At 41.3% G+C, this 24,225-nt stretch overlaps 1 protein-coding gene across 2 annotated transcripts in view; it reads right to left on the reverse strand.

The window, feature by feature from the left end:
• The window catches only part of Mpdz (multiple PDZ domain crumbs cell polarity complex component), a 130,615-nt gene that overhangs the window by 15,717 nt on the left and 90,673 nt on the right, over positions 1 to 24,225 (reverse strand). The window contains exons 26-34 of one of the 2 annotated variants that reach the window (XM_051163709.1): positions 22,308 to 22,406; positions 18,480 to 18,642; positions 16,447 to 16,643; positions 15,313 to 15,404; positions 15,019 to 15,109; positions 12,196 to 12,276; positions 2,688 to 2,780; positions 2,524 to 2,598; positions 707 to 872 (exon numbers count right to left, since the gene is read on the reverse strand). In XM_051163709.1, coding sequence (XP_051019666.1) covers positions 707 to 872; positions 2,524 to 2,598; positions 2,688 to 2,780; positions 12,196 to 12,276; positions 15,019 to 15,109; positions 15,313 to 15,404; positions 16,447 to 16,643; positions 18,480 to 18,642; positions 22,308 to 22,406 — 1,057 coding nt within the window. The remainder of the gene's footprint in view (positions 1 to 706; positions 873 to 2,523; positions 2,599 to 2,687; positions 2,781 to 12,195; positions 12,277 to 15,018; positions 15,110 to 15,312; positions 15,405 to 16,446; positions 16,644 to 18,479; positions 18,643 to 22,307; positions 22,407 to 24,225) is intronic. The other variant, XM_051163716.1, reaches the window with a different exon arrangement.

Raw genomic sequence — 24,225 nt, forward strand, 5'->3', positions numbered from 1 at the left:
TCAAATTTTATACACAATGCTATTTAGGACCCAACATTTCTAAGTGATGCTTTAGAGGAGTTGAGTTATTTATTGTTTTATTATCCAAGAGTATTCTTTATCTAAAAATGCAAGTCAAGTAATACTTTTATCTATATACTAAATTATTACTTTAGTGGTACAAGAAACGCTTGCCCCCACACTATCTCTCTGAGGTCAGCTTTCTGCACCCCTTGAAACTCCCACCTGGATCTACCGTGTACAGAGCAATAGCCAGCACTTTAGGCTTTGGGTAATGGCAGGCAGTATTGATCCTAGTTGTAAAACAGCATCATGTGTATCCACTTCATAGACCCCGAACTGAAGTTAACAGCTCCTTTCCTAGTCCATCAGCAGAAATTACAAAATGGCAGATCTGATTCATTACTTGGATGCTAGTCACTGCATGTAGCCTTAGCAAGAACTTGAGAACAAAGACCACTCCCTTGGCTTGGAGAGGGAAAGGCTGAGGCAGGCACCTGCAGTATCTTCCTGAGGTGTCACAGTTGGGTAACCTATACACAGGTCTACTGCCCAGAGACCATACTTTCCTCAGTTATGTCCTCTTTATGCAAAGACTCCGTGACTTAAGGCTGTTCAAGCAGTGCTCTGTGCACAGGCGTGCTCTGAAGGAAGACACTCTCCTGAGGACACCCTATGTGCAGAGCCCTCATGAGCCCACCCTTACTTGAGATGGGTTCCGGGTCCAGAGCTAGGACTGCAGGAGACTGGGGGCTCTCTTTCCTTTCTCCATTGGCTGCAGCAGCTGCTGAAGGAGCAGCCTGGCAACCTGCATTCTCAGTTCGAACAGTCAGTTTTACAGTTGTCTTTGCCGTCTTCAGAAGGCTGATGAACTGGCCGGACAGTGATATGAAGGAGAACAAAATTCAAGGACAATTGAGTAAATATACATGAATAAAAGCCACTAGAACTGTTGGAATCTCTTTTGTGCATTTGTGTATGCATGTGCACACATTTATGTGTAGGCATGTTTGTGTGTGCACAGGTACATACAAGTGGGTATGTAGAAGCCATAGGGTCTCTCACTGGCTTGGTGCTCACTGACCAGGCTGGGCTGGATGTCCACTGAGCCTCAGACAAATTCTGGTTTCTTTCTGCTTCCTTATCACAGGATTATGAAAGCTGTCATGCCAGTATGCCTGCTTTTTCTTTCTTTCCCCTCCTCCTACTCCTCCATCTTTCAACATGGAATCTGACTCAGGTTCTTAATTCGTTTTAAAGATTTATTTCCTCGTGTGTGTGTGTGTGTGTGTGTGTGTGTGTGTGTGTGTGTGTGTGAGAGAGAGATGTTTGTAGGTGCCTGTGGAGTCCAGAAGAGGGTGCTAGATCCCTTGGAGCTGGAGTTACAGACGATTGTGAGCTGCCTGACATGGATGCTAGGAACAGAACTTGTGTCAGCTAGAACCACTCTTTACCACTTAACCCCAACTCCAGCCCCACAGATTTAGATTCTTAGGCACTTCACTGGGAGAGCTAACTCCCCAGAGCCAATGCTGCTGGGTTCTAACTCATTTGCTATCAAGAAAAAAGAGAAACGATTTTCCTGCGGTTCCTGGAGAGGCCAAGGGCTTCTCTAGCCCTTCAGCTGGCCAGTGAAATCATGGCTATGGCTAACCTCTACTCTCCTTCGAGGCTCGCTCTGTCAGGATTCTCCTTTATGTCAGTATAATGAGGGAGTGGCTTTCAACTTACTACACTTCTAATCACTCTTGTCCATTTTCCTGGATTCCTACAACACTAGATGACAGAGAGAATTTTGCCTATTTTTCTGGCTCTGCAAGGGATCTGATGCAGCTTCCACAAGCCTTTCTTATGAGACAGGAACACACTGATGAGCACATGTTAAAAGCGGGGCACCAAATTCAGCTATAGTAAAGTCAAGTCAAATGTAATGTAAAATCAGATCTGTAGGTTAAAGAATTTAAACTATATAGTCGTTAAAAGTGAAAGATTTTTTAAAAAGTAGCTTTAAGCTTCTTGCTGGCCAATGTAGATATGGATTATACCCTAGAAGGGAACAGGGAACACATCATATCCCAAGGAAAACAAAGTTTTTCCCTGACAATTATATTCAAACGGCATTACTGAGACTCCAGATTCAAAGGAGTAATCAATACCAACAGATGCCAGATATATGTTGGCTGCATATTCAATCTATTCAACAGAAATATACATAAGAGCTACCTCAGAGCAAACATTCATAAGGAAATATGCCCTTATCTCAACATGGAGTGAATTACTGTTCAGGAGTTGCAGGTTTTTCAAAAGAAATAGAAGCAACATTTATCAAAAATAACAGTAAAGACTGAATAATTTATCAGGCAGAGCCATAACATCACTTCTACTAGAAAACAGAAAACAAAAATAGACTTGGGGAAAAGCTATTTTGAAAACAATAATATGCCCAGAGTTAATTACTATGCCCCACTTGCGCCAGGCTAAAGGATGGGTTGGAAGATCCACTGCATTTATTGCAAAAAATACCTTTTCAACAGGACATCCAGCAACAACTTCATCATCTACAGCCAAAATATGATCTCCAGCCTTGAGCCTTCCATCCTAAGGTGAAATATGGAAGATCTGAGTGCCCATTTCAAGTAATTTCCCTCTTCCACCACTTCTCAGTGACAAGAACCTTAGGGTGTCACCTTGGCTGCTCCCCCGTGCTCAGTTAGACTCTTGACAACGACTCCATTGAGCGTGTCTTCCTCACTGATGGCGATGCCCAAACCTCCTTGATCCTACAGAAGCAAATGAAGACCAGTCAGGAAATGTGAAGCTGATTTGATGTAAAGATATGCAGCATGGATGACCCAACACACCGCCAACCCAAGGGCTACAAAAGTTATCAAACCTCTTCGTAATGACAGGAGCAGTTCCTGCTGCAGGCTGTGTCCCTTCTGGGACAAAAACCTCAGTCATTTCTTTATAAACTAGTCCTTTGCTGCAGAATGCACATGCAAGCCTCTATGCCTAAACCATGCCCCAAAATTGGTCATGACTATAGAGCAAACACGGCATGGATCAATATTTTTCAACATTAAAAGAAAATCACAGGAGGCTCCAAGCCCGATCATCCAGAAGATCTGTTCCAAATTCCCTATCCACAGGAACTGGGGTACAATAAATGTCTGTTTTATGTTTATTGGGGTATGTGGTAATTTGTTATGTAAAGAAAGGTAAGTAGCTTTAAAGGTGCGAATTGAGTACCTTCAGTCAATTCTATAGCTGAGTCCCATAGACAGAGTCCCTGGCTGGAATGAATATGCACGTGGCCTGGATTGGTAGTTAGGATGGAGCTTGTGACATTCAGAGAAAAGGTACTCTTACTTCTCCCCTATCACATGTCAAAGAGGTGACGCGGGCCCTACTTATGACTGGCAGCTGGCAGCTATTCTGTGGTTATGATGAAGATCTTTGGAATCAATAGATAGACACTGTGCACGATTGTGCAACAAGACCTGGCTCTTGATGACACTCGTGAGGCTTGGAATCAATTCATGCTTGAAGACTAACGTGAGTCCAAACCTCTTCTTTTATTAAGCCTGATGGAGTTAATTTTCTCCTATTTGCTATTTTTTTTTTTTTTTTGCTTGTGGTTTTTGGTTTTTTCAATAGGAATTCCAAAGGAACAGTAAGTCAAATATCCATATGTATTTTATGTTCTAAATCCACAGAGGACACTATGAAAATAAGTGCACATACTATAGACAAATGGTATCAGAGAAGCAGGGTGACACAAACAAAAGGAAAGTACAATGTGAGTGTGCATTTTCCTGCCTAGCTGTTAGCCTTCCCCCTCACTTTTGGCACAGTCTATGAAGTCCTTCAGCAGGAGAGGACATGAGACAATATCCTGAGCTCGTTTAAAATGACACCATGTGGTATGGTTCTGGAGGAGTCAAAAAGTAACACAGCAAGAGCTGCCAACAAAAATTACAAGGGAGACAATTACAAGTGAACAAACTACTGTTACTATCAGAAAGTTAAATTGTCTCAAAGTCAGAAGAAAACTTGTAACTTTACTTGAGGGTGTCTACTATGTAAGGTTGTATGAAGGTGAAGTGGATTGTTGGAAAAAACAGAATCTGTTGCTTGCTGCAATTTTTAGTTACTTTTCTAGGGTAAAAGGTACTAAAAATACATTCCTGATAAAAGTTTTTTAATTAATTGAATTATCATCACAGAAAGCCACTGAGCTTGTAGACTGCATACATAATAACTTTATCCTATATTTATATTCCCCCTTTAAAAAAGTAGTTTGAAAAGGAAACCGTAACAGAACAGTCAATGGTGTGTCTACAACAGAACTAGAAAGGGCCTGCTTTTATTCTCCCACTGACACCTCAAGTTCTGAATGGGGGATGGCACAGTGGAACATGCAGGAACACGTCAAGGAGGTGGGCTAAGGTAGGAAGACAGCAGCAGAGAAGAGTGCACAGAGATGCCGATGTTTCATTACGATTCTATTACTATTAAATTCTTTCTCCAAACAAACAAAATTTGAAAAACCTGTTAGATTAAGGGACTAAGGACTTGAAGTGAGCCATCAGTGGTAGAAGGCTCTTGCTTTTTTTGCCTCACTCCATTTCAGTCCTATGCCACTGTCACAGAGCAAGGCATGCACAAGCTTAGCAGGGTGTGTCATTTACCATATTTTAGTAAAGGCCTCCAAAAAGGACACTTCCAAGGACACACTCTACAGGCCATCCAGAACCTCACAGGGTTACAACATTTATGAAAACATTATAGGAGCTTGCATGGTAACAAGTGCTTTATATAAGTGATTTTAGTTAATTCTGAGAATAGTTTCTCCAATAAGAGTGTAATTTCTACCTTATAGACAAGGAATGTGAGCCCAATGAACGTAGTGACCAAATGTTCATAGTTAAAATCCTGAAAATAATGATTATTTGACTCTTTGATTATCTTCTTTTAAAATATTTTTTAACTATTCTTTCTACTTCCTTTCGCAGTTGATAAAAGAATGCATTTTACTTCCCTGATATTTCACTTCAGCATAAATCTGCATTGTAAATGGAAGCTTTCGTGGACAATGCATTGAATTTCTCCCAGGTCTTAGGTTTTCAACAGATATAGACAATGTCAGAAAGGGAAGTTCATATAATAGACATACATGGTGAAATCTGCAGAAGCGTGAAGGGCAAGACAAGGCATATATTACAGGATGAAGGAATCCTGCCCCAGATCTCTTCCACTAGTGATAAATGACTCAAGCAGCCCCAGTTTCAGAAGAAGCAGGGGACAAACTTAGTGACTTTTCTGAGACTTTTCCAGTGTCAAAAGGCTTTCTGTGGACAGAGCTGGTCACCGTGGACCTCACTACTGCATACTAAGCAAAAGAACTCTGACTGACCTGTTTGACAAAGTTTTAAAAGACTCTGAGGAAGGGATGAAGGTAATGCAAACATGAATGGAATAACTCAACAAGGTGTCCTCAGGCAGCAAGAGAGAACAGCAGTGTCAGCAAAGAAATGTCCTTTACTCTTTGCTATTAACTAAAATAATGCCTAACACTTAGCACATACGTGTGTGTGTGTGTGTGTGTGTGTGTGTGTGTGTGTGTGTGTGTGTGAATGCATATGTATACTAGGTACAGTTGCATTAGTTTTACATGTGTATATGTGTGCATATGTGTATTTATCACTATAACAATGCAGTGAGTATTACTTTTATCTTTATTTTGGAGAGTATTTTAGTCAACTTTTCTGATGCTGTGATAAATACCAACCAAAAGCAGCTTGGGGAGGGAAGGGTTTATTTTATCCTACACTTTCAGGCAATGGTCCATATTCAAGGGAAAGCAGTGCAAGAGCTCAAGGTAGGCACCAGGAACTAAGCAAAGACCACAGAAGAACAGTGCTTAACATCTTGCTTTTCATTGTTTGCTCAGCTTCCTTTCTTATCAAGCAAGGGCTACCTGTTAGGAATAGTGGGCTGGACTTTCCCTCATCAATTATTAATCAAGAAAATGCACCAAAGGCATGCCCACAGGCCAGTCTGATGGTGGAGATGCTTCAATTGAAGTTCCCTTTTCAAAGGTGATTCCAATTTATGTCAATTTGAGAGAATCCAACAGCACAACTGAGTACTTATTAGCTTGACATACAGATATACCATTATTAAACCATGGCATTGCTTTTCTTGTATATTATCAAGATCTCATGTAATGTCACAATATTAAACATGTTATAACTTTAAAAGCCCCAGAATCTTTAAAATTTTCTAAACTTAAAAAATGTAAGGTTTCAATCATTTCCCTTGCAACCTACCCACCACAAGAAAATAAAAAGCCCACAAACAAAAACGACTTTACCCAGCAGCAGATTGAATCAGATGCTGAGACACACAGCCAAACTTTAAGCAGAGTGCAGGGAGTCTTATGGAAGAGTTGGGAGATAGAAGTACCCAGAGAGGGCAGGAGCTCCACAAGAAGACCAATAGAGCCAACAAATCTGGGCCCAGAGGGGCCTGCCGAGACTCATGCACCAACCAAGGACCATGCATGGAGAGAACCTAGACCCCCGGCTGAGATGCAGTCCATAGGCAACTCTGTCTCATGTTGGTCCCCTAATAGGAGAGCAGGGACTGTCTCTGACATGGACTCTGTTGTCTGCTCATTAATCACGTCCCCTTGGCAGATGGCCTTGCCAGTCCAAGAGGAAGAGAATGCAGGCAGTTCTGTTGAGACTTGGTAAGCTGGGGTGAGATGGCAGGTGAGCAGGGCTCTCTCTCTTTCTGAGGACCAGGGTAGGGGGGTTAGGGGAAAGAGGGACGGAGGGTCAGACTGGAAGAAGAAAAGTAAGGGGCTACAATCTGGATGTAAAGTGAATAAATTTTTAAAAAATTATATAAAAACATAAACAATGAAAGATCAGAGATGTGCTCTGCAAATGTTTTATTATGGTTTGGGAGGGAATCAAACACTGCCTTTCTCTATGGGAGAAATAAAGAAATCTCCAATTAAAAGTTTATGGATGATTGAGCAAATTTTCTTGTTGTGTGCTGGAGCATCTTCTGGGTATATTCCAAGGAGTGGAATAGCTGGGTCTTGAGGAAGCCCTATTCCCAGTTTTCTGAGATAGCACCAGATAGATTTCCAAAGTGGCTGTACTAGTTTGCATTCCCACCAGCAATGAAGGAGTGTTCCTCTCTCCCCACATCCTCGCCAGCATGTAATGTGGCTTGAATGTTTGATCTTAGCCATTCTGATGGGTGTAAGATGGAATCTCAGAGTTGTTTTGATTTGCATTTCCCTGATGACTAAGGAGGTTGAGCATTTCTTTAAGTGTTTCTCGGCCATTTGATATTCCTCTGTTGAGAATTCTGTTTAGTTCCAAACCCCATTTCTCAATTGGGTTATTTGGTTTGGTGGGGTTTAATTTCTTGAGTTCTTTATATAGTTTGGATATTAGACCTTTGTCAGATGTAGGGTTGGTGAAGATCTTTTCCCAGTCTGTAGGCTGTCGTTTTGTTCTCTTGACAGTGTCTCCTGCCTTACAGAAGCTTCTCAGCCTCATGAGGTCCCATTTATTAATGGTTGACATTAAGGCCTGGGCCGTTGGTGTTCTGTTCAGGAAGTTGTCTCCTGTGCCAATATGTTCCAGACTCTTCCCCACTTTTTCTTTTAAGTGACTTAGTGTCTCTGGTTTTATGTTGATGTCTTTAATCCACTTGGATTTGAGTTTTGTGCAAGGTGACAAATATGGGTCCAGTTGCATTTTTTTTTTTTACACATAGACCTCCAGTTAGACCAGCACCATTTTTTGAAGATGCTATCCTTTTTCCATTGAATGGATTTGGCTTCTTTGTCAAAAATCAAGTGACCATATGTGTGTGGATTCATATCTGGGTCTTCGATTCAATTCCACTGATCAACTAGCCTATTGCTGTGCCAGTCAATACCATGCTCTTTTAATTACTATTGCTTTATAGTACAGTTTGAGATCAGGTATGGAGATTCCTCCGGAGCACCTTTTATTGTACAAGATTGCTTTAGCTATTCTGGGTTTTTTGTTTTTCCATATGAAGTTCAGAATTGAACTTTCAATGTCTTTAAAAAATTGTATAGGTATTTTGATAGGGATTGCATTGAATCTGTAGATTGCTTTTGGTAGGATGGCCATTTTTACTATGTTAATTCTCCCGATCCATGAGCAAGTAAGATCATTCCATCTTCTCAGGTCATCTTCAATCTCTTTCTTCAGAGTTTTGAAATTTTTTTCAAACAAGTCCTTCAGGCGGTAAACTTTAAACCCCTACCCAGATCTAGCAATGGGCAGAACATTCTCCACAGTTGAGTGGAGAGGGGGATATGACTTTCTCACGTACTCTGGTGCTTCACATTTGACCATGTCCCCTGGAGGGGGAGACCTGGTGGCACTCAGAGGAAGGACAGCAGGTTACCAAGAAGAGACTTGATACCCTATGAGTATATACAGGGGGAGGTAATCCCCCTCAGGAACAGTCATAGGGGAGGGGAATAATGGGAAAATGGGAGGGGGAGGGAAGAATGGGAGGATACAAGGGATGGGATAACCATTGAGATGTAACAAGAATAAATTAATTAAAAAAAAGAGGAAAAAAATTAAAAGTTTATAGATGAAAAAAAGCAAACAATGGACAAGACATTCTCCACAGTTGAGTGGAGAGTGGGGTCTGACTTTCACAAGGACTCTGGTGCCCCATATTTGACCATATCCTCTGGATGGGGAGGCCTGGTGGCACTCAGAGGAAGGATAGCAGGCTACCAAGAAGAGACTTGATACCCTATGAGCGTAGACAGGGGGAGGATGTCCCCCTCAGTCACAGTCATAGGGGAGGGGAGTAAGGGGAAAATGGGAGGGAAGGAGGAAGGGAGGGATGGAGGGAGGGAGGAATGGGAGGATACAAGAGATGGGATAACCGTTGAGATGTAATACAAATAAATTAATAAAATAAAATTAAAAAAAAAAAAAGAAAAAAGGAAACAAAACAAAGCATAGGAAACATCTCATCATGGAATCTGTATTATTTCACTTGGGGTGCATGATGTAAAACTCGCAAAGAATCACTAAAAAGTTCAAAAACAAACCCCAAGGTCTCTTTAAATATCTAAAGTCTTTTAACTGTGAGATACTGTAAAGCCAAAACCAACTTTCATACTTTGTTATTCCAAGAGGGAGGACCCAAGCCACAGTAACAATTAAACCAAAGTAAAACCAAACTTCAACTGTGTAAACAGCTCAGTGGCAAACATCTTGGCCTCACTCATGATCTGGACTACAAGCACCCTACCTCTCTAGCTCACTGCCATCCATAGCACAAGCAGTTAATCTCCTCAGCTCAGCTACACTCCATTCCACCCCTCCTACTGACCTTGGTAGTCACCTCCTCGTCCAGGTATTTCCAATATCCTGGGATTACCACTACAACTAAGGCTGTGTGGTGAGCAGTGGCATCTCCTGGTGCCAAGTTTCACCTCCTCTCCATAACCCTTCAGTCCAAGGATATCTGTTACGACTTCAACAGGAGCCTATCCTGGGATCTCTTCAGGGTCTCCGGACTCTGTCTAATGGTGACAAGGTCAGCCACTCTCCATGACCCCTTTAATCCTGGGGATCTCCACTGAAGCTAAGGCAACGCCTTCACCATTGGTTTCTCCTGGCTCTCCCAATGCCAACCTTCAGCTGATATATTCATGAGCACTTCAATCCTCTAGTTTTTAGGCCATGAAAAAAAAGAAGATCAGTGACCTATGGGTGACTATTAGACATCACTAAGTTTGGCTGCCAGCTTCCGACACAGCCTTTGCCACTTCTGGACCTCAGCCTCTGCATAATCACCTTGAGGACATATTTCCCCAGAAATTTCTCCAGCTTTTCAAACCCAAATACCAAAATGCTACAATCCTCTCAAAAACAACATGGTCAGATTCATGACAGCAATACCCCATATTCCTAATATTAATATTGATTGTAAATTTGACCTTGGAGATAGACACTAGCTGGATGAGGTTAGCCACTATGCATACTTTTTAGAGATTGTATGTTTTGGGTTAATAGAGGTGGCAGTAGGTCGCCCCAGTCCACAGGCTGGTCTCCTAGACAAAATGAAAATTAGAAACTAAACTGAGCACCAACAGTCATTTCTCTTTGTTTCCTGAGTACAGATGCAATGTGGCCTTCTGCAGTTTTCTCAAACTTCTGCTCCAGGATTCACCTGTCAGACGACAGACTGTCCTCTTGAACTGTGAGCCAAAATAAACCCATTTTTCTTTCAGTTGCTTTTGTGGGGGAAATTAATAAAAAGAAGCCATGTGCTGATTCAGGAATCTGCCCTAGCTAATAGTATCATAACTAGCAAGGAAAAAGCCCAGGGCTCTGTGCCAGGTGGTCGGCCTTTCAGTTTGCTCTCTCGGCTACTATAGTGTTGTGTGCCTCAGCCATCTACCATGCTCATTTCTAGCATTCTTTGGCACTTGTTTAGTCTAGCATACACTAAGCATGAGCACATCTATTGGAATTGCTAAAAAAGGGCATGCAAGACATTTACCATATTTTCAACTTTACTACAGATAAACATAAGCTGAAAAATCATTCATACCAAAATTTCAGCATGCATTTAAATGCTTCCTAATTAACTGTAATTAAGCTATCGGTAGATAATTGCATTATTAAATAGTGGCTTTGGTATTTACAAGTTTAACACAAACTAAGCATTGAAATCTGGACAGGAACACAGAGGACATAATCACTCCGACAGGGCAACAGGAGGGATTCTCAACTTAATTAAAATGTATGGATGCTTTTGGCAGGCAGAAAAAGCTTTTAATTACTTCTGTTCTGTTCCTTTTGTCTAAAAGAAAATAGTTCATAATAAAAACTTCCTTTTTATACTTGCACAGCAGCTATGGCTACCTGTCCAATACCAAGCACTCCTCTATTGGTGGTAGTGGTGGTGGTGGCTCATCACATCTGATGGCTTAAGGGTGTTGTCTCTGGTAGGTCAACTATGCTCCATTGGATTGTCTCACATCCAGGAGTCTATGGGCAGTACAAGTTAGGGGAGGGAGGACAGCACAGGAAGGTAGGACAGGAGGGGGAAGTGGCAGGAGTCTCTTAGAAAAGTTGGGAGAAATGTTTTGTTATGTTGTGTGCACATAGGACATTCTAAAAAACCGTCAAAAAGACCGTCTATTAAAAAGACTGAAGTAGCCCATCTTTGTACAGGTCTGTTTCTTTACAGAAAGAACCAAAACATTTCGATTCAGTCATGGTATTTTTCCAGTAGTATGGCTGTGTCCTAGGAACTGTGCTATTATATTATGTAAGTAATTCATTTAATCTTCATGACTGACTAAGACAAAAATACAACTATTATCTTCAAACTGCAGAGAAGGAAACAAAAGCAATAAAGCTCATTTCTGATGAAGCTCCATCCCTACCCAGACGGAGTGACCCAGGCTCAGAGGATCAGGCCTCAGTGCCTCACGGCTGCAGGAGATGGGCCACTCCAACCATGTTTACAGTATTTTCACCCGTCTGCCTTACACCATTTTCTTTACCTCCTGCACCTGAGCCCGTCCTCGTTTGTTCACATCCCCCATGTCTGCTTGCTTCTCAGTATGAGCTGTTATCAGTGAAACAAAACCAGGTGTTTCTTTTCAGCAACCCACTTCAGTAAGCAACATGGGAACCTCAAAGTCAGACCTTTGCCAGGAAAACACCTCACCGAGAAGCAGTCTGCCTGCTGAACCTGTAGTTATTTTGGTTTAAAAAACAGCAGCCATTTTCACTTGCTTCTTCATTTTAGTATCTCCTGAGCAGCATCTCGGGGAATGAATCAAGGAGAGACTGCACATATCCCATCTTCAAATGACACTAAAACTATGAAAAGCTGTACCACAGTAAAGGACCGATCAGCTCAGCAGTCCTAGGCCTTACTGTACAGTGCAACCATGCTGGCTTATGAAAACAGGCTTCCAGCCCACTCCTAGAGCCCCTCACTCACAGGAAACCCTGAGCACCTGCATTTCTAGCAAGACCCTAGATGGTGCAGATTCCACTCACTAGAGACCATACTTCAAGGAGCCAGCGAACAGGATCACTGTGTGAGGGTACTCAATCACTTAGCACCCAGTCAAAGCAGATGTACCTTGGGAAGTTCCAGATGATACACACTTGTGAGGGAGCCGAGGTCCACTGCTAAACCAGGAGTAGTAACACTTGGTTCTACCTGACAAAGAAAAACATCCAAAAGGTAACTGTTAGCTAATTTTGTTTGTTTAAACATAAAAGCCACTTAAATAGCATTATTTCATATTATTTGCATTTTAATAACTGATGGTAGTTGTGTATGTTTTATATTAAAATGCTGGGGGCAGAGTTGGACAGCAGTTCTGTTTGGAGTGTAGCGTACTGTGGTGGCTGGATTTACTTGTCCCTGAACTCTAGCAGCATCCTACGCTCACAGAAAAAGCACCATGCACAACATCATCCTTTCCCCGCAAGTTATGATTAGTATTCAGAAGTTATTAAATGCTTTCCCTAGAAGTTAATAAATTATAGTATTTAAGGGGCAAAGTTGGTGCACTATGAAAATACAAGTTTTCCATCTATAACTTACCCAAACTTAGGTACAATGAAAAAACAGCTTGAAGCAGATTATGATTTCTTAACCTCTCTTATATGTTAATAAGCCCTCTGCTCAAACATTTATTGCCTGGAGAATGAATTCCACCCTCACCTTCTGCCACTGATAACCCCATGGCTCCTTTAATTTTTAAGCTCTTCTGTCATTGATACCTTCTTTTATTGTTCTTAGACACAAATCTAAACATTTCAAAATTCAAACAAAACTGCCACCAAAACATAAATCTTCGTTAAACTTTAGGTCTTGCCTTTCTCTCTTTGCTGTCATTTGCCTTCTGGCCACCACCTTCTCGCAGATCCAAGAGCCTCTCTACTCCTTTCCTGGCCCTCTCTGCAGCAGCTCAGACTGTGGGGCCCACTATGCTCTCCTTCACTGCTTTTCAGGAGCCTACTGTTTCTCTTCCACCTTGTGAGTTTTCCTTTTCATCTCCCTTCTTCATTTTCACAGTGCATGATCCACCCTTTGCTTTCCTCTCTGCTGAAGTTCACTGTAAGCCAGTGTTTCAGCCTGCAGGGCCAACACGTTTGATTCACTCCATGGCAACCTGCATCTAAACTCCACACCACATAGCTGAATGTGCACTTCAGCAGGCTTCCTTACCAGGCCTGCTCAAGGACAAAAGCAGGAAAAGCCTCAGCCCAGGAAACGCACAAGCAGTCTACAAGCCTGCTGTACACTACTCACCGTCAGGCAGCCTAAAGCAGCCAGTGTGACAGCTGAGAAATCACCAGCTCCTCTTTTGTAGCTCACAGTTAGTCAAATAAGATATACAGAAGAAAGCCTTGCACTTCCTTCTATTTTAGTCACCATTCCTTACCCAAATCATCAAACTATTCTAGAAATGTCTGTTGGATAAAAATTTTGCAACCAGATCGGGTGGTGTATGCCTGTAATCCTAGCACTCGGGGAGGCAGAGGCAGGTGGATCTCTGTGAGTTCAAGGCCAGCCTGGTCTACAAAGTGAGTCCAGGACAGCCAAGGCCACACAGAGAAAGCTTGTCTCAAAAAAAAGGACAACAAAAAGTTTTATGATTCTTTTTCTCAATAAGTACATGTGTAGGGGCATGGATGCTATTAGATTGGCTCTCATGCCTCTGATGTGGCCTTTCCTTCTTCTCTTGTTGTATTACGTATGAGTCCTCACTGTATTTCTCCTCAACCGTCTCAGTTTCTGCAGTTGCTCGAACTGCCCTGCCCTGCCCTGAAATGCCTGATAGTAAGATTTTGAAAGTATAACTATCCTTTATTTATGCAGAGGGCACAAGGTCTTCCTGTTCACAGTCAGGCACTAGGGAAACCGGGAATGTTAGGCATGTGCACTTGTCTCTTCGAAGGAAGTGTATACTTGCTTTATGCCCAGAAAGACGGGAGTGGATGTCGTTAACTGGCTGCTAATCTGTATTATCTGTACCTGAATCCCTCAGACTGTTATGTTTACCTCAAATTCTTCCTCCCTGGACCTTTATCTTGAGCACTGCTTCTCAGTCAATAGAACCCACCCTTAGAGGTGTCACATAGGCTTTGTAGCCTGATGACCTGCACACTATCTTGGGCAGAGACCACACCAGATCCTGGGTCTTTAGGGTACAGAACTCTTCATGGTAGAAGTGGCATGTACTTTGCCAAAGAGTTTTTGATGTGGTCATGCCTTAAGCTTTATTATATACATGGGATTGAGGTAACTGTTACTAGGAAACTTTTCCAAAATTGTACTATACTTAAATGTGTCTAAAATAAACTGGTTCAATTCAGATTCCAGAAGTTTGAACCAGCCTAGCTAACTAAGGTGTGCTGAACCGGGTTTCCTTCTTGCCTCTTACGGTTTGTTTCTCTCCTGGCAGTAAGCTCGCTGGGACTCCCACACATTGTTAGTTTCTACAGTGGTTCCCAAGAGCTCAGCACACCTTCTTTCTCCATGACTCCTTCTTGTCACTTGGCATTAGTTTCCCCACACCATTCCTTCACATTGTTTGTAGTTTTCTGGTTTAGGAGGATGCTGCAGCATGTGTTCTTCCTTTCCCCTGTATCCTGGCAGCAGACATTTGTCCCTAACTTTGCACCATATCCTTCACATGTACCTTTTCCATACAGTCTCTCTCCAGAGCAGAACCAATCACTATTTTCCTGTCACGACTGTATATGCAGGCTCTTCAGGTAGCCTTGGCAAAAGTGGTGTGCTTATTCATATAAGTGCTGTCTGGTGGTAAGAATTTGAATGGTAAGATTATAGCTTATCTTTGATCTCTGTAATGTTCTATAATGGTTAACGAAACTAATGAGGGACATCAATGAAACCTTCCTCAATAAATGAAACTATTACAGCTACCTCCTTGTTTTGAGGACTGTCTGAGATAGAAGATAGAGGGTCTGCTGCATTCCCAGGACACACAGCCATCTGGCTCACTGCATCTTCATTTCTAAAAGAGAAATGCATGAGTCCATCATATTGCGATACTAGTCCCATCTCTTAACTTGAAGAGTCATACAGATTATTAGGAAAAAATTCTCTAACCCCAAACTTACAGATCCCAGAATGGACCTATATACAAATGTTTTCTTTTCATTGAGAGTAATTCAGAGGCAAAATGTATCTAGTAAATCAAACAGAGAAAGTGCTCACCTGATAAAAATGATTTTCACTTTAGATGGAGCACATTTAATAATTGATGAAGCATTCTGATGACTTCTGCCATACAATTTTTGGCCATTGATCTATGAGGAATAAGGATCATTAGTTGAAACTAAAATTCTTCATTTCTTTAGTTTTTAATCATCTTGTCTAGCTAATAAGAAGTGAATTTCTCTCTTTATCATGCTATATACAGTTTTCCTCTCCAGAACACAAGTCAAAATTTGGATGTTCAATATAGAATATCTCATGATTAAAGATAACATTAAGATGACACACGTGAGTTCTGATAACCCTGGACAGTTTGTAGAAACATCATTTTGATCACATAAAGAGAGAAGATAGTCGGCTTCCTGACTGACAAGGGCTCTGTGGCTTGCAGAGGCTACCTGGTAAGCTTTGGTCTTAAGAAGCATACTCTGGGAAACAGGGTACTGAGTCATTCCCTGAGGCTCAGTGCATGGCAGCAGACCATCTGTAAGTAGCACAGCACTCTACAGAAATGAAGCTGCCATCCCAAGGTCCAGTTCTCGAGCCACTGAGACCAGAGCTAGACTAGACAACCAAGATGCTGCAATACGTTGAGGACCACAAAGGCAGTGAAGTCATGCTGATCCACTTCAGGAGGCAAGGGAAAGCAAACAAAGTCTGAACACTATAAAGTATGGTCTGCAGACCTATTTTGATTGGCAGGCTGAGACACTGCTTGCGTTAGCCTTGACCTCATCTCATCTCACCCCCAATACTTATTTCATTATGGATTTGACCTCCAAAATGTCCAGTGGGTCAGCATCATTACTGGGGAATGCTTGGTCATTTGGCATTTTAAAAGCTCCTAATAAAAATAAATCACACACAAAAATATTTTTGAAGTGTGATTTTTATTGTTATCTTGGAGGAAAAACTGTTTCTGGTGCTACAGAGTCACTGCCTTTACATGAGCTAACGGGACACAAACTATGTTGTAGAGATTTGGTGTGGAGCCAAATTTGCTGCGCCTCAATTCTGTTGGGGAACAGATGCTTTTCTTAGTCACTATACAATGTCTGGGTAACTTTCCGGAAACTCAGGTTTCTGCTATCTGATGTAGCAATAGCAAATTCAGAACCATCTAGCAGCACCTACCTCTAGAAGCTCATCGGCGATCTGCAGTCGGCCGTCTCTCCCTGCGGCTCCAGTGGGATCAATCCCCACTATAAACACGCTCATTCTGGTTCGATCTTTGTTCCCAGCAAGACTCAGACCCAACCCGCTCTGCCCTTTCTCCAGCTCGATCATGTGGAGCTGGCCTGCTAGGGTTCCGTAACGCTCTTGGATATTTTCTACATGGAAGAACAAATTCATTTACAGTTAATTCACAGCCAAATGCTTTAATAGAAAAGCTTATTTAGACTTATCTTAAGGGACATTATTAGTTTCAAAATAATTTTTTGGCAGCTAAAAGTTAGACAGACTGGCTGCCTGGACATCAGGACTGTTTTCCCATTTTTCCAGAATAACCAAATCCTGAGGGACTTTGTTGCATTGTGGGTGAACAGAGCATAATGTGAGACAAACCAGTTCACCTTGGTGGCACTGAGTCCAAGAGAAATCATTCAAACTTATAAAGTCTCAGTAGCCAGGAAATTCAAGTGACCACCTGGGGAGAAGGGCAGAGCTAGAGTACCCAGAATACTTTTCTTCACTGGTCAGTGGAAGCTTCTTCAACAAAGGAAAATCTGTGCTGTGTATCACATCATGATGGGCAGTTACCCAGAGGGAAGAGAGTGGTCTTCCCCAGTAAGCAGAGCCATCAGGCCAGAAGCAGGCAAAACACCTGTCCCAGCTTTAAGCAATCTCTCCTGGCTACATGATCCCAGATGTCCGGATCAACAGTTTGTCCCCCTGCTTTAATCTGAGAGGGTAAGGCCACATGTAGGTGCTCAAAACAAAAGGCCACACCAGGGTCACTGAGAAGCCCAGCACTGTTACCTATGCCAGTGTGTCATCTAAGAAACGGAACATCAACCATCCCACGTGGGTAGTCCTAAGTTCTTATTTTAAACCATTATGTTTAGTGGTAATCTAATTTAAAACAAACAAATAAACCACCATCTGTACCATTCAGATAACTTTGATTAGGTGATCACATCTGACAAGTCATCTCTTAGAAAATTACTATAGGGCTGACCTGGACTTATGTTGATTCTTTCTTACATCAGTTAAATAAACATCTCTAGACTCCTTTCACAATCAGGCAGGGTAACTTCCATTTTCTATGCTTTCTAAATTATGTGTACTGCAGATTTCTTAAAGCAAATAAGTTGTTAAAACAAAACTTTGAATGCTGGCGAGACGGCTCAGTGTTAAGAGCATTTGTTGCTATTGCAAAGAGCCCAGGTTCAGGTCTCAGCCACCACAGAGTGCTTCACAGTCACTTATATAACTCCACTTTCAGAGGATCTGAGGACCTCTTGGTATTTCCCAGGGCTCCAGGAACACATGTGGTACATACACAAACATTCAGGCAAAAACATTCATCCACCTAAATCACATAAATCTAAACAATTTTTTAAACTAAATTTTTTAATATGATGACAAATTCATGACTTTTGGCCCAGTTTTCGTACAGAACACTATGCCATCATTCCTCAGACGTCACCCAATACAGTATTAGCAACCGAGAAAACTGCATTTAAAACTTGAGACAACTTGCAGGATGCCCAAAGAGTTGATCTTAATAATTATGATGCCACCATTCTAGTACCCCAAATTCCAAAAATCCAGGGCATAATAGCAATAACAATCAGATGCTACAAAGAGGACTCTCTGGCTTGTACAAGGGAGTGGTTGTTCAAGAGCTGATCCAGAACGGCGTCCTGAGAGAATGCCTTGACTGCTGTAACAGCCATGTAAGAAGCACGGGGGCTTTATGAGAAGCATGCGCTTATAGTAAAGGAGGAAGTTGATATCATGCCTCAGTAATGTATGCTCTATTCAAGGAAAACAAACAGTACTTCTACCACCTACCATGTTTCACTAGAGTTGAAACATTGTTCATACAAAAAAAAAAAAAAAAAACCAAAAACCAAAAAAACAAAAAACAAAACAAAAAAAAAAACGCCTAGAGCTATTTTAATACTTCTGATAATTAAGGACATCTCAAACAGATAACTTACTCCAGCTATACCCAAATTCATCCTCTCTGTCCACATCTTCTGAGACCGTGATAGCAGAAGGCTGTGCACAATCACTACCCATCTCTGAGAATGCTGAGGGAGAGGAGGGAGGAACACCGCACAAAGCAGCCTTCTCTGACTCGGATGCTGACTGGCTGGGGGCCTGTTGGGACAAGAAGAATTCAGTGGGCATGTGCAAGCTCATAAGAACGTTAAGGAAAACAAATAAGAATATAATTCCAAAACCAAAGGCCAGCTCTAAAATGTCCTCCAAATAACATTAACGCTTACCCCGTGCATGTAAGAAATGTTAGACAGGGATTTGGGAGTCAACACACGTCATTAAATTGTTATTTGCTAATGTAAACCAATGAACAGTTCAATCTGAATGCTTAAACAACCTATGGGAGAAAATAGTTCAAATTTCTGTTACCTAGTGAAAAAAAGTAAGGATATATGTAAGATCTTATGGGTCATCCAAGTCTATCAAGAAACAAAACAGCAGAAAGAAAATTAACAAAGAGCATATCCTTTAAAACTTGTTAGTGAGGGCCACTGAGATGGCTTAGTAGTGAAGGTACCTCAAAGCCTGAGGGCCTGAGTTCCATCCCTGGGCTCACACAGTAGAAGGAAAGAACTGATTGCCACAAGTTAGTATCGTATGACCTCCATGTCCATGATGCACACCACACATGTGCATGCCCACACACCCATACCCACAAAACAAATAAATGTAACGAGAGTAACAACAAACTGTGGGCATCTGGGGACTGAACCTGAGATCCTGAATATACTAGGTGAGTGTTGCACTGAGTCACAGCCCCAGCCCCACACAAACAATTCTTTGTTGCTACATGAACCTTCTTGCTGAATAACTCTGAACAAATCTACAAGAAATAGCACTACACATGCAGGCTGCCTGCCTGTTAATGTGGAGCACACAGTCTCACTTCTGTTGGGTGTGGGTTTAAGATCACCTCCAATTTTTTAATGCCACAGTGGCTGGCAGGGGATCCTTTAAATAAAGCCAGATGTGCCATGCCCATTGTCACTTAGGACTGGTACTATTTTAAAATACGATCTGATATAATCGAGTTCTTATCTGAGTTCCCTAGTAGCAGGTTAGAATTTGGAAGGCCTGTAAACTCTCAAGTTCCCGTTTGTTTCATTTATTTTGCCAATAACAGACTACTAAGGCCTATGAAGGGAAAAATGTTTGTTTAAAATCAGGCGCTAGCCTTCTTTCTCCTTAGTTCTTTTCTGTTACATTTATTTGTTTATCATGTTAGCATAGGTGACTGGGGAGTGTGCATGCCTCAGGGTGAGTGAGGATCACAGAGAATAGCCTGCTAGAGCTGGTTCCCACACCATGTGGTTTCTAGGGTCCCAACTCAGGCCATGAGTCTTGGCGGAATGCTAGCCATTTTCCATTTAGTTCTTACCACAAGCACTTTGTATCAAACCTTACAATCTTCTCCGGTCTCTACAGTAAGACAGTATCTGTGCCTCAAGATCAGGGATGATCAAATAAAGGACTCGTATCATTCAGTCCCTGAGGTTCTCAACCTACAGATATGCTTTTCTATCTTTTATGCCAGCTTTATGAAAAATAATCACCCACATAACCTGTTGTGATTTATGTGTAAATTTATTTATTTATTTTTTAAGAAATAACCTATTCTAAAAGAAGACACTCCTTAACAGTTAAGACTAACTGTGGTAGGAATGCCACAAAGCATACCAACATGAGGACTTCATGTTAAATACAAGCCTTTTGCTAATTCAAAATGCACACAGTTTATCAGCAAGGCACAGGGCTGGCTGACAGATTCAGGGCAACTGATTTCAGGCACAGAATTTGCTGTACTAACAATGTTCAGTTTACACACCACTGGCCAGATAAATAAAAATTAGAAGTGCCAATGAAATCCCTGCTGTCTTCTAGACTATCTCAAATAGTACACAAATAAAACTGTGCAAGCACACCAGAAACTTCACTTGGTCTAACCGAATTCAGACATCACACTAAAGACAAGACATGTACTTAAGAAGATTTCTGGTTAAAAAGAAAATTATTACTTTATCATCAAAAAGTGTTATTTGCTGACATGAATTAACTCATATATATACATATATATATATGTATATCTTTCTACATTGTTGTTGATGTTGTTGTTGTTGTTGTTTTACTTAATAATTAAGGAAAAACTCTGCTCATCTCAAAACCTCTTCAGTACTGCAGACACGACACTAATTACATATCAAAATTGCACCCCAAGCCAACTGACTGATCAGAGAACTAAGATTTGCCTTCTTCCTGGAGGGGACAATTAAGCCTTCTATTTGCCTGTATCAAGACCATGTAACTGGCTTGTTATCCACACTTCTTGAAATCTATTAACAAGAATACATACTTTACAAAGGTCGTTTAACTTTGTTGGTGAAAACAAAAATACAGTGGCAATCACCCCAAGCCTGTGTGCACACATTAAGTAAAATGAGCATACACATCACACAAAAACAAACCCACGCTGAACATGCTGCATGGAGACAAACCTTAAATGGTGTGGGAGCAAAAGGGTCAATTGGGGAACAATGGGAGATGACTGCACTTAAATGCTGTAATTCCTAGAGTAACAGAAAACATATCCCTTCAGGTATGGCTTCCTCTCTTAGTCATGACACAGTAAAATGAAAATCCAATGAATATTCATAAAGTGGTTTATCTCCTTTCTATTACCAAATTATAATATAAAAATTTATGATTTTTTGTTTTAAATTTGGTTTTATAATTTCATTAAAATATGAGAATACCCGTCAAGAGTGGTGAATATATAAACAGTTATTATTCTTGATATGGTATTTATTTATTTATTTTGACATTACCATATTGTCATATTTTTAAGCAGCAGGCAACACTCTTTACACCAAAATGGCCACAAGTGACTAGTGCCCAGTGCATCTTGCTGTGATGTGACAGTTACACCACCACTAGGTAACAGAAAACTTCCAGCTCCGTGAAAATCTTTAGAGACCATCATCATGGGCACTGTTGGTTGTGGGTGGAGACCTCACTGTACAAGACACCCACAAACATGTACATTTTCTTTATTATTCTTAAACGTGTCTGAGACAAGATTCATTCAATGGGATAAGCCAAAACCACGCAGCAGTCGCTCTCTCCTCAGGAGCGCCATGCTTCCCACCAGTGGCCGTTAGTCCAGCTTCTCTGGGCTTTCAGTGAGAGGCAGGAGGACAACCCCAGCCTTAGGGCTCTTTTGTATTTCAGAGATTTGCTGTAAACACAGAATAAGATTTGAGCATAGCATAGCAATTTAACCTGAGAGCGTGAGTTGTTACCTGAATAAAAGCTTGACCTGGTATTTATATAGATGTACTCAATGAATAATCAGAAGGCCTTGTCATACACACACACACACAATTATTTGCAGAGTGATTAAATCATAGAAGGGCTTTTATGATCATCTTATACCAGGCTGAAGACGCTTTTAAGACAATACAAGGTTTGAGAAATTTGTATTTAAAAGTAGTTTATACTAACGGCAACAAAAGTTTAAACATAAAAAATTAAATCACACTAAAATGCAGGGAAAGAACTGATCTCTCTTTTTAAATTTCAGTTAAAAAATAAATATTCTCTGGCAGAACAAAATGCTTAGAAATAACTTGCATGTCCAGTCAGGACACACAGTAGTTTGTTTTCTTTGTTTTTCTGACTACATGTAATAAACAGTGAGCTAGGACAAACGCACAGTAAAAACAACAAAACATTTGCAAAGAATGAGAAGACAATGGACAGTATCCAACCTTGTCAGTGGTGAGCTGGAGAGAGTCTGCAAATGGGTTAGTGCTGCTGAAGCTGTACTTAGGGTAAAGGCTGTGCGGCAAGGAAGGCAAAGGGGATTTCTAAAAGGAAACAGAAGATGCGCTGAAGGCACAAGAAATGAACAACCACCACCCAACCTCAAGAACGAAGTGCTTAACCCCATAGAGCTGCCTTTGAGAACCAAAATCGGCCACAGTGGCTCACAGCATGCTCCTCTTAAAAAGCTACCAAAGGTTTGTTTCTAATGACTGAAGCCTACACCCAAGCCTAATCATCCACGAAGGAAACCAGACTGTCAAACTGACCTCAAGTTTCTTCCATTTTCCTTGAAGGTTTTACTACCACAGAGTGAATGCATGTCCCCTAAGTATCAATACATCTATTTCAGAAGGCGAGCCAGAACATTGGTTTTTATTTACTTTTAGAAGTAAGTGACATTACTTTTCAATGGTTTGTTTAGAATGCACTGTAAATACTTACCTGCCTGCTCATCAGTAACCTTCATTCTTTATATTGTTTCCCATTAAGGAAACTGTACTCTGACCAGCCAGTAGACAATGATTTATAACAGTCACATTTTAAACTTTAAAAGGTAAGGAAAAAAAAAGAAAGAAAGAAAGACAGAATCACTATATAATGGGCTCTACTCTTCACCACTTTGTGGAGATCTGACAAATTCATATTTTAATGAAAGGAAAGGAAAATTCTGACCAATCTTCTACATTACTGAAGAATTTACAGCTTTGGATAATACTTGAAGTTTGTGTTTAGTATTTCTCTTAGATTTTGTAACTTCACTGTAGTAAGCACCCCCCCCCCCGATAAGGACTGTTAAAATTGAATATACATATTAAAGGCAGGAAGTCGGCCAAATAGAATTTAGCACGTTCATATTTTTTTTTAAAGTAATTTCCTTAGCACAATAAATTCTTCCTTTCACACCCGCTATCTTTTCCTTCTATTGACTGGATCTTTCAAAGAAAATTGCAGACATTTAAAATTCATGTTGGCTCCAATTAAATGTTCCTGTTACTTCTCTCTGAAAAAGCCTCATTGCCAGGCATGGGGTGGAGGGACTGGTCACGTGACTCCATCCTGCATGAGAGCATGTTGGAGACACTGTCCTCCAGCTCCAGCACTGGCGCTTATACCACATTACCCTTTCAATCTGCGCTTCCTGCAATGTTTTCCCCGAGAGGCAAGGCAGGAAAAGATATGGGTACAATGACATTTCTGTTCCTCTCAACTTCCTCCCTGCTTTTCAGTTGAAAATGTCAACTCCTGCTTTACTCAAGAGGGGAGTACAAGTGCCAAGAAACATGACCACTTAGTAAGATGAAAGAAATGACTGGGCAGTGGAAAACCCTGGGGTCTTCGTGGTGTGGGTGGAGATTATTTCTGGTTGTCATGCATGGCAGAGCCAGGGCCTGTCCTTTGTAACTATGTGGAACAACAAAAGCAGAAACATGATGGACAAGACACAGAATTCCAAGAGTCACTAATTTTTAGTTTTCTTCAGATCTTAAAAGATTTCGATTTGGTGCTGTCAGAGGAGGAGCCATGCACATGGGATGGCAGGTCACTTCTGCAAATAGGGAAATAATTACAGAAGTGATAGTTTGCTAAGAAAAAATTCAATGATAAAGTGTCCCAAAGGCAACTGAAGGGCCCCTGAAGGGGCCCACCCAGCAGTCAGAGTGTGCACAGCCCTAACTCAGTTCGTCACACTGGAGGGATGATAAAAGACATGCTGTGGAGTCCTCATGCCTCTGTGGCCACAGCACAGAGGGACAGCCTGGCTTCTCAACTGTGTAAGATTTCCCAGAAGCTTTATCCTCTGCCCACAAAGAAAACTGCATCACACAGGGACTCTTCAGTAAGAGCATTTGTGGTTTTTTT

Source organism: Acomys russatus, chromosome 2 (genome assembly GCF_903995435.1).
Source record: "Acomys russatus chromosome 2, mAcoRus1.1, whole genome shotgun sequence".
NCBI lineage: Eukaryota > Metazoa > Chordata > Mammalia > Rodentia > Muridae > Acomys > Acomys russatus.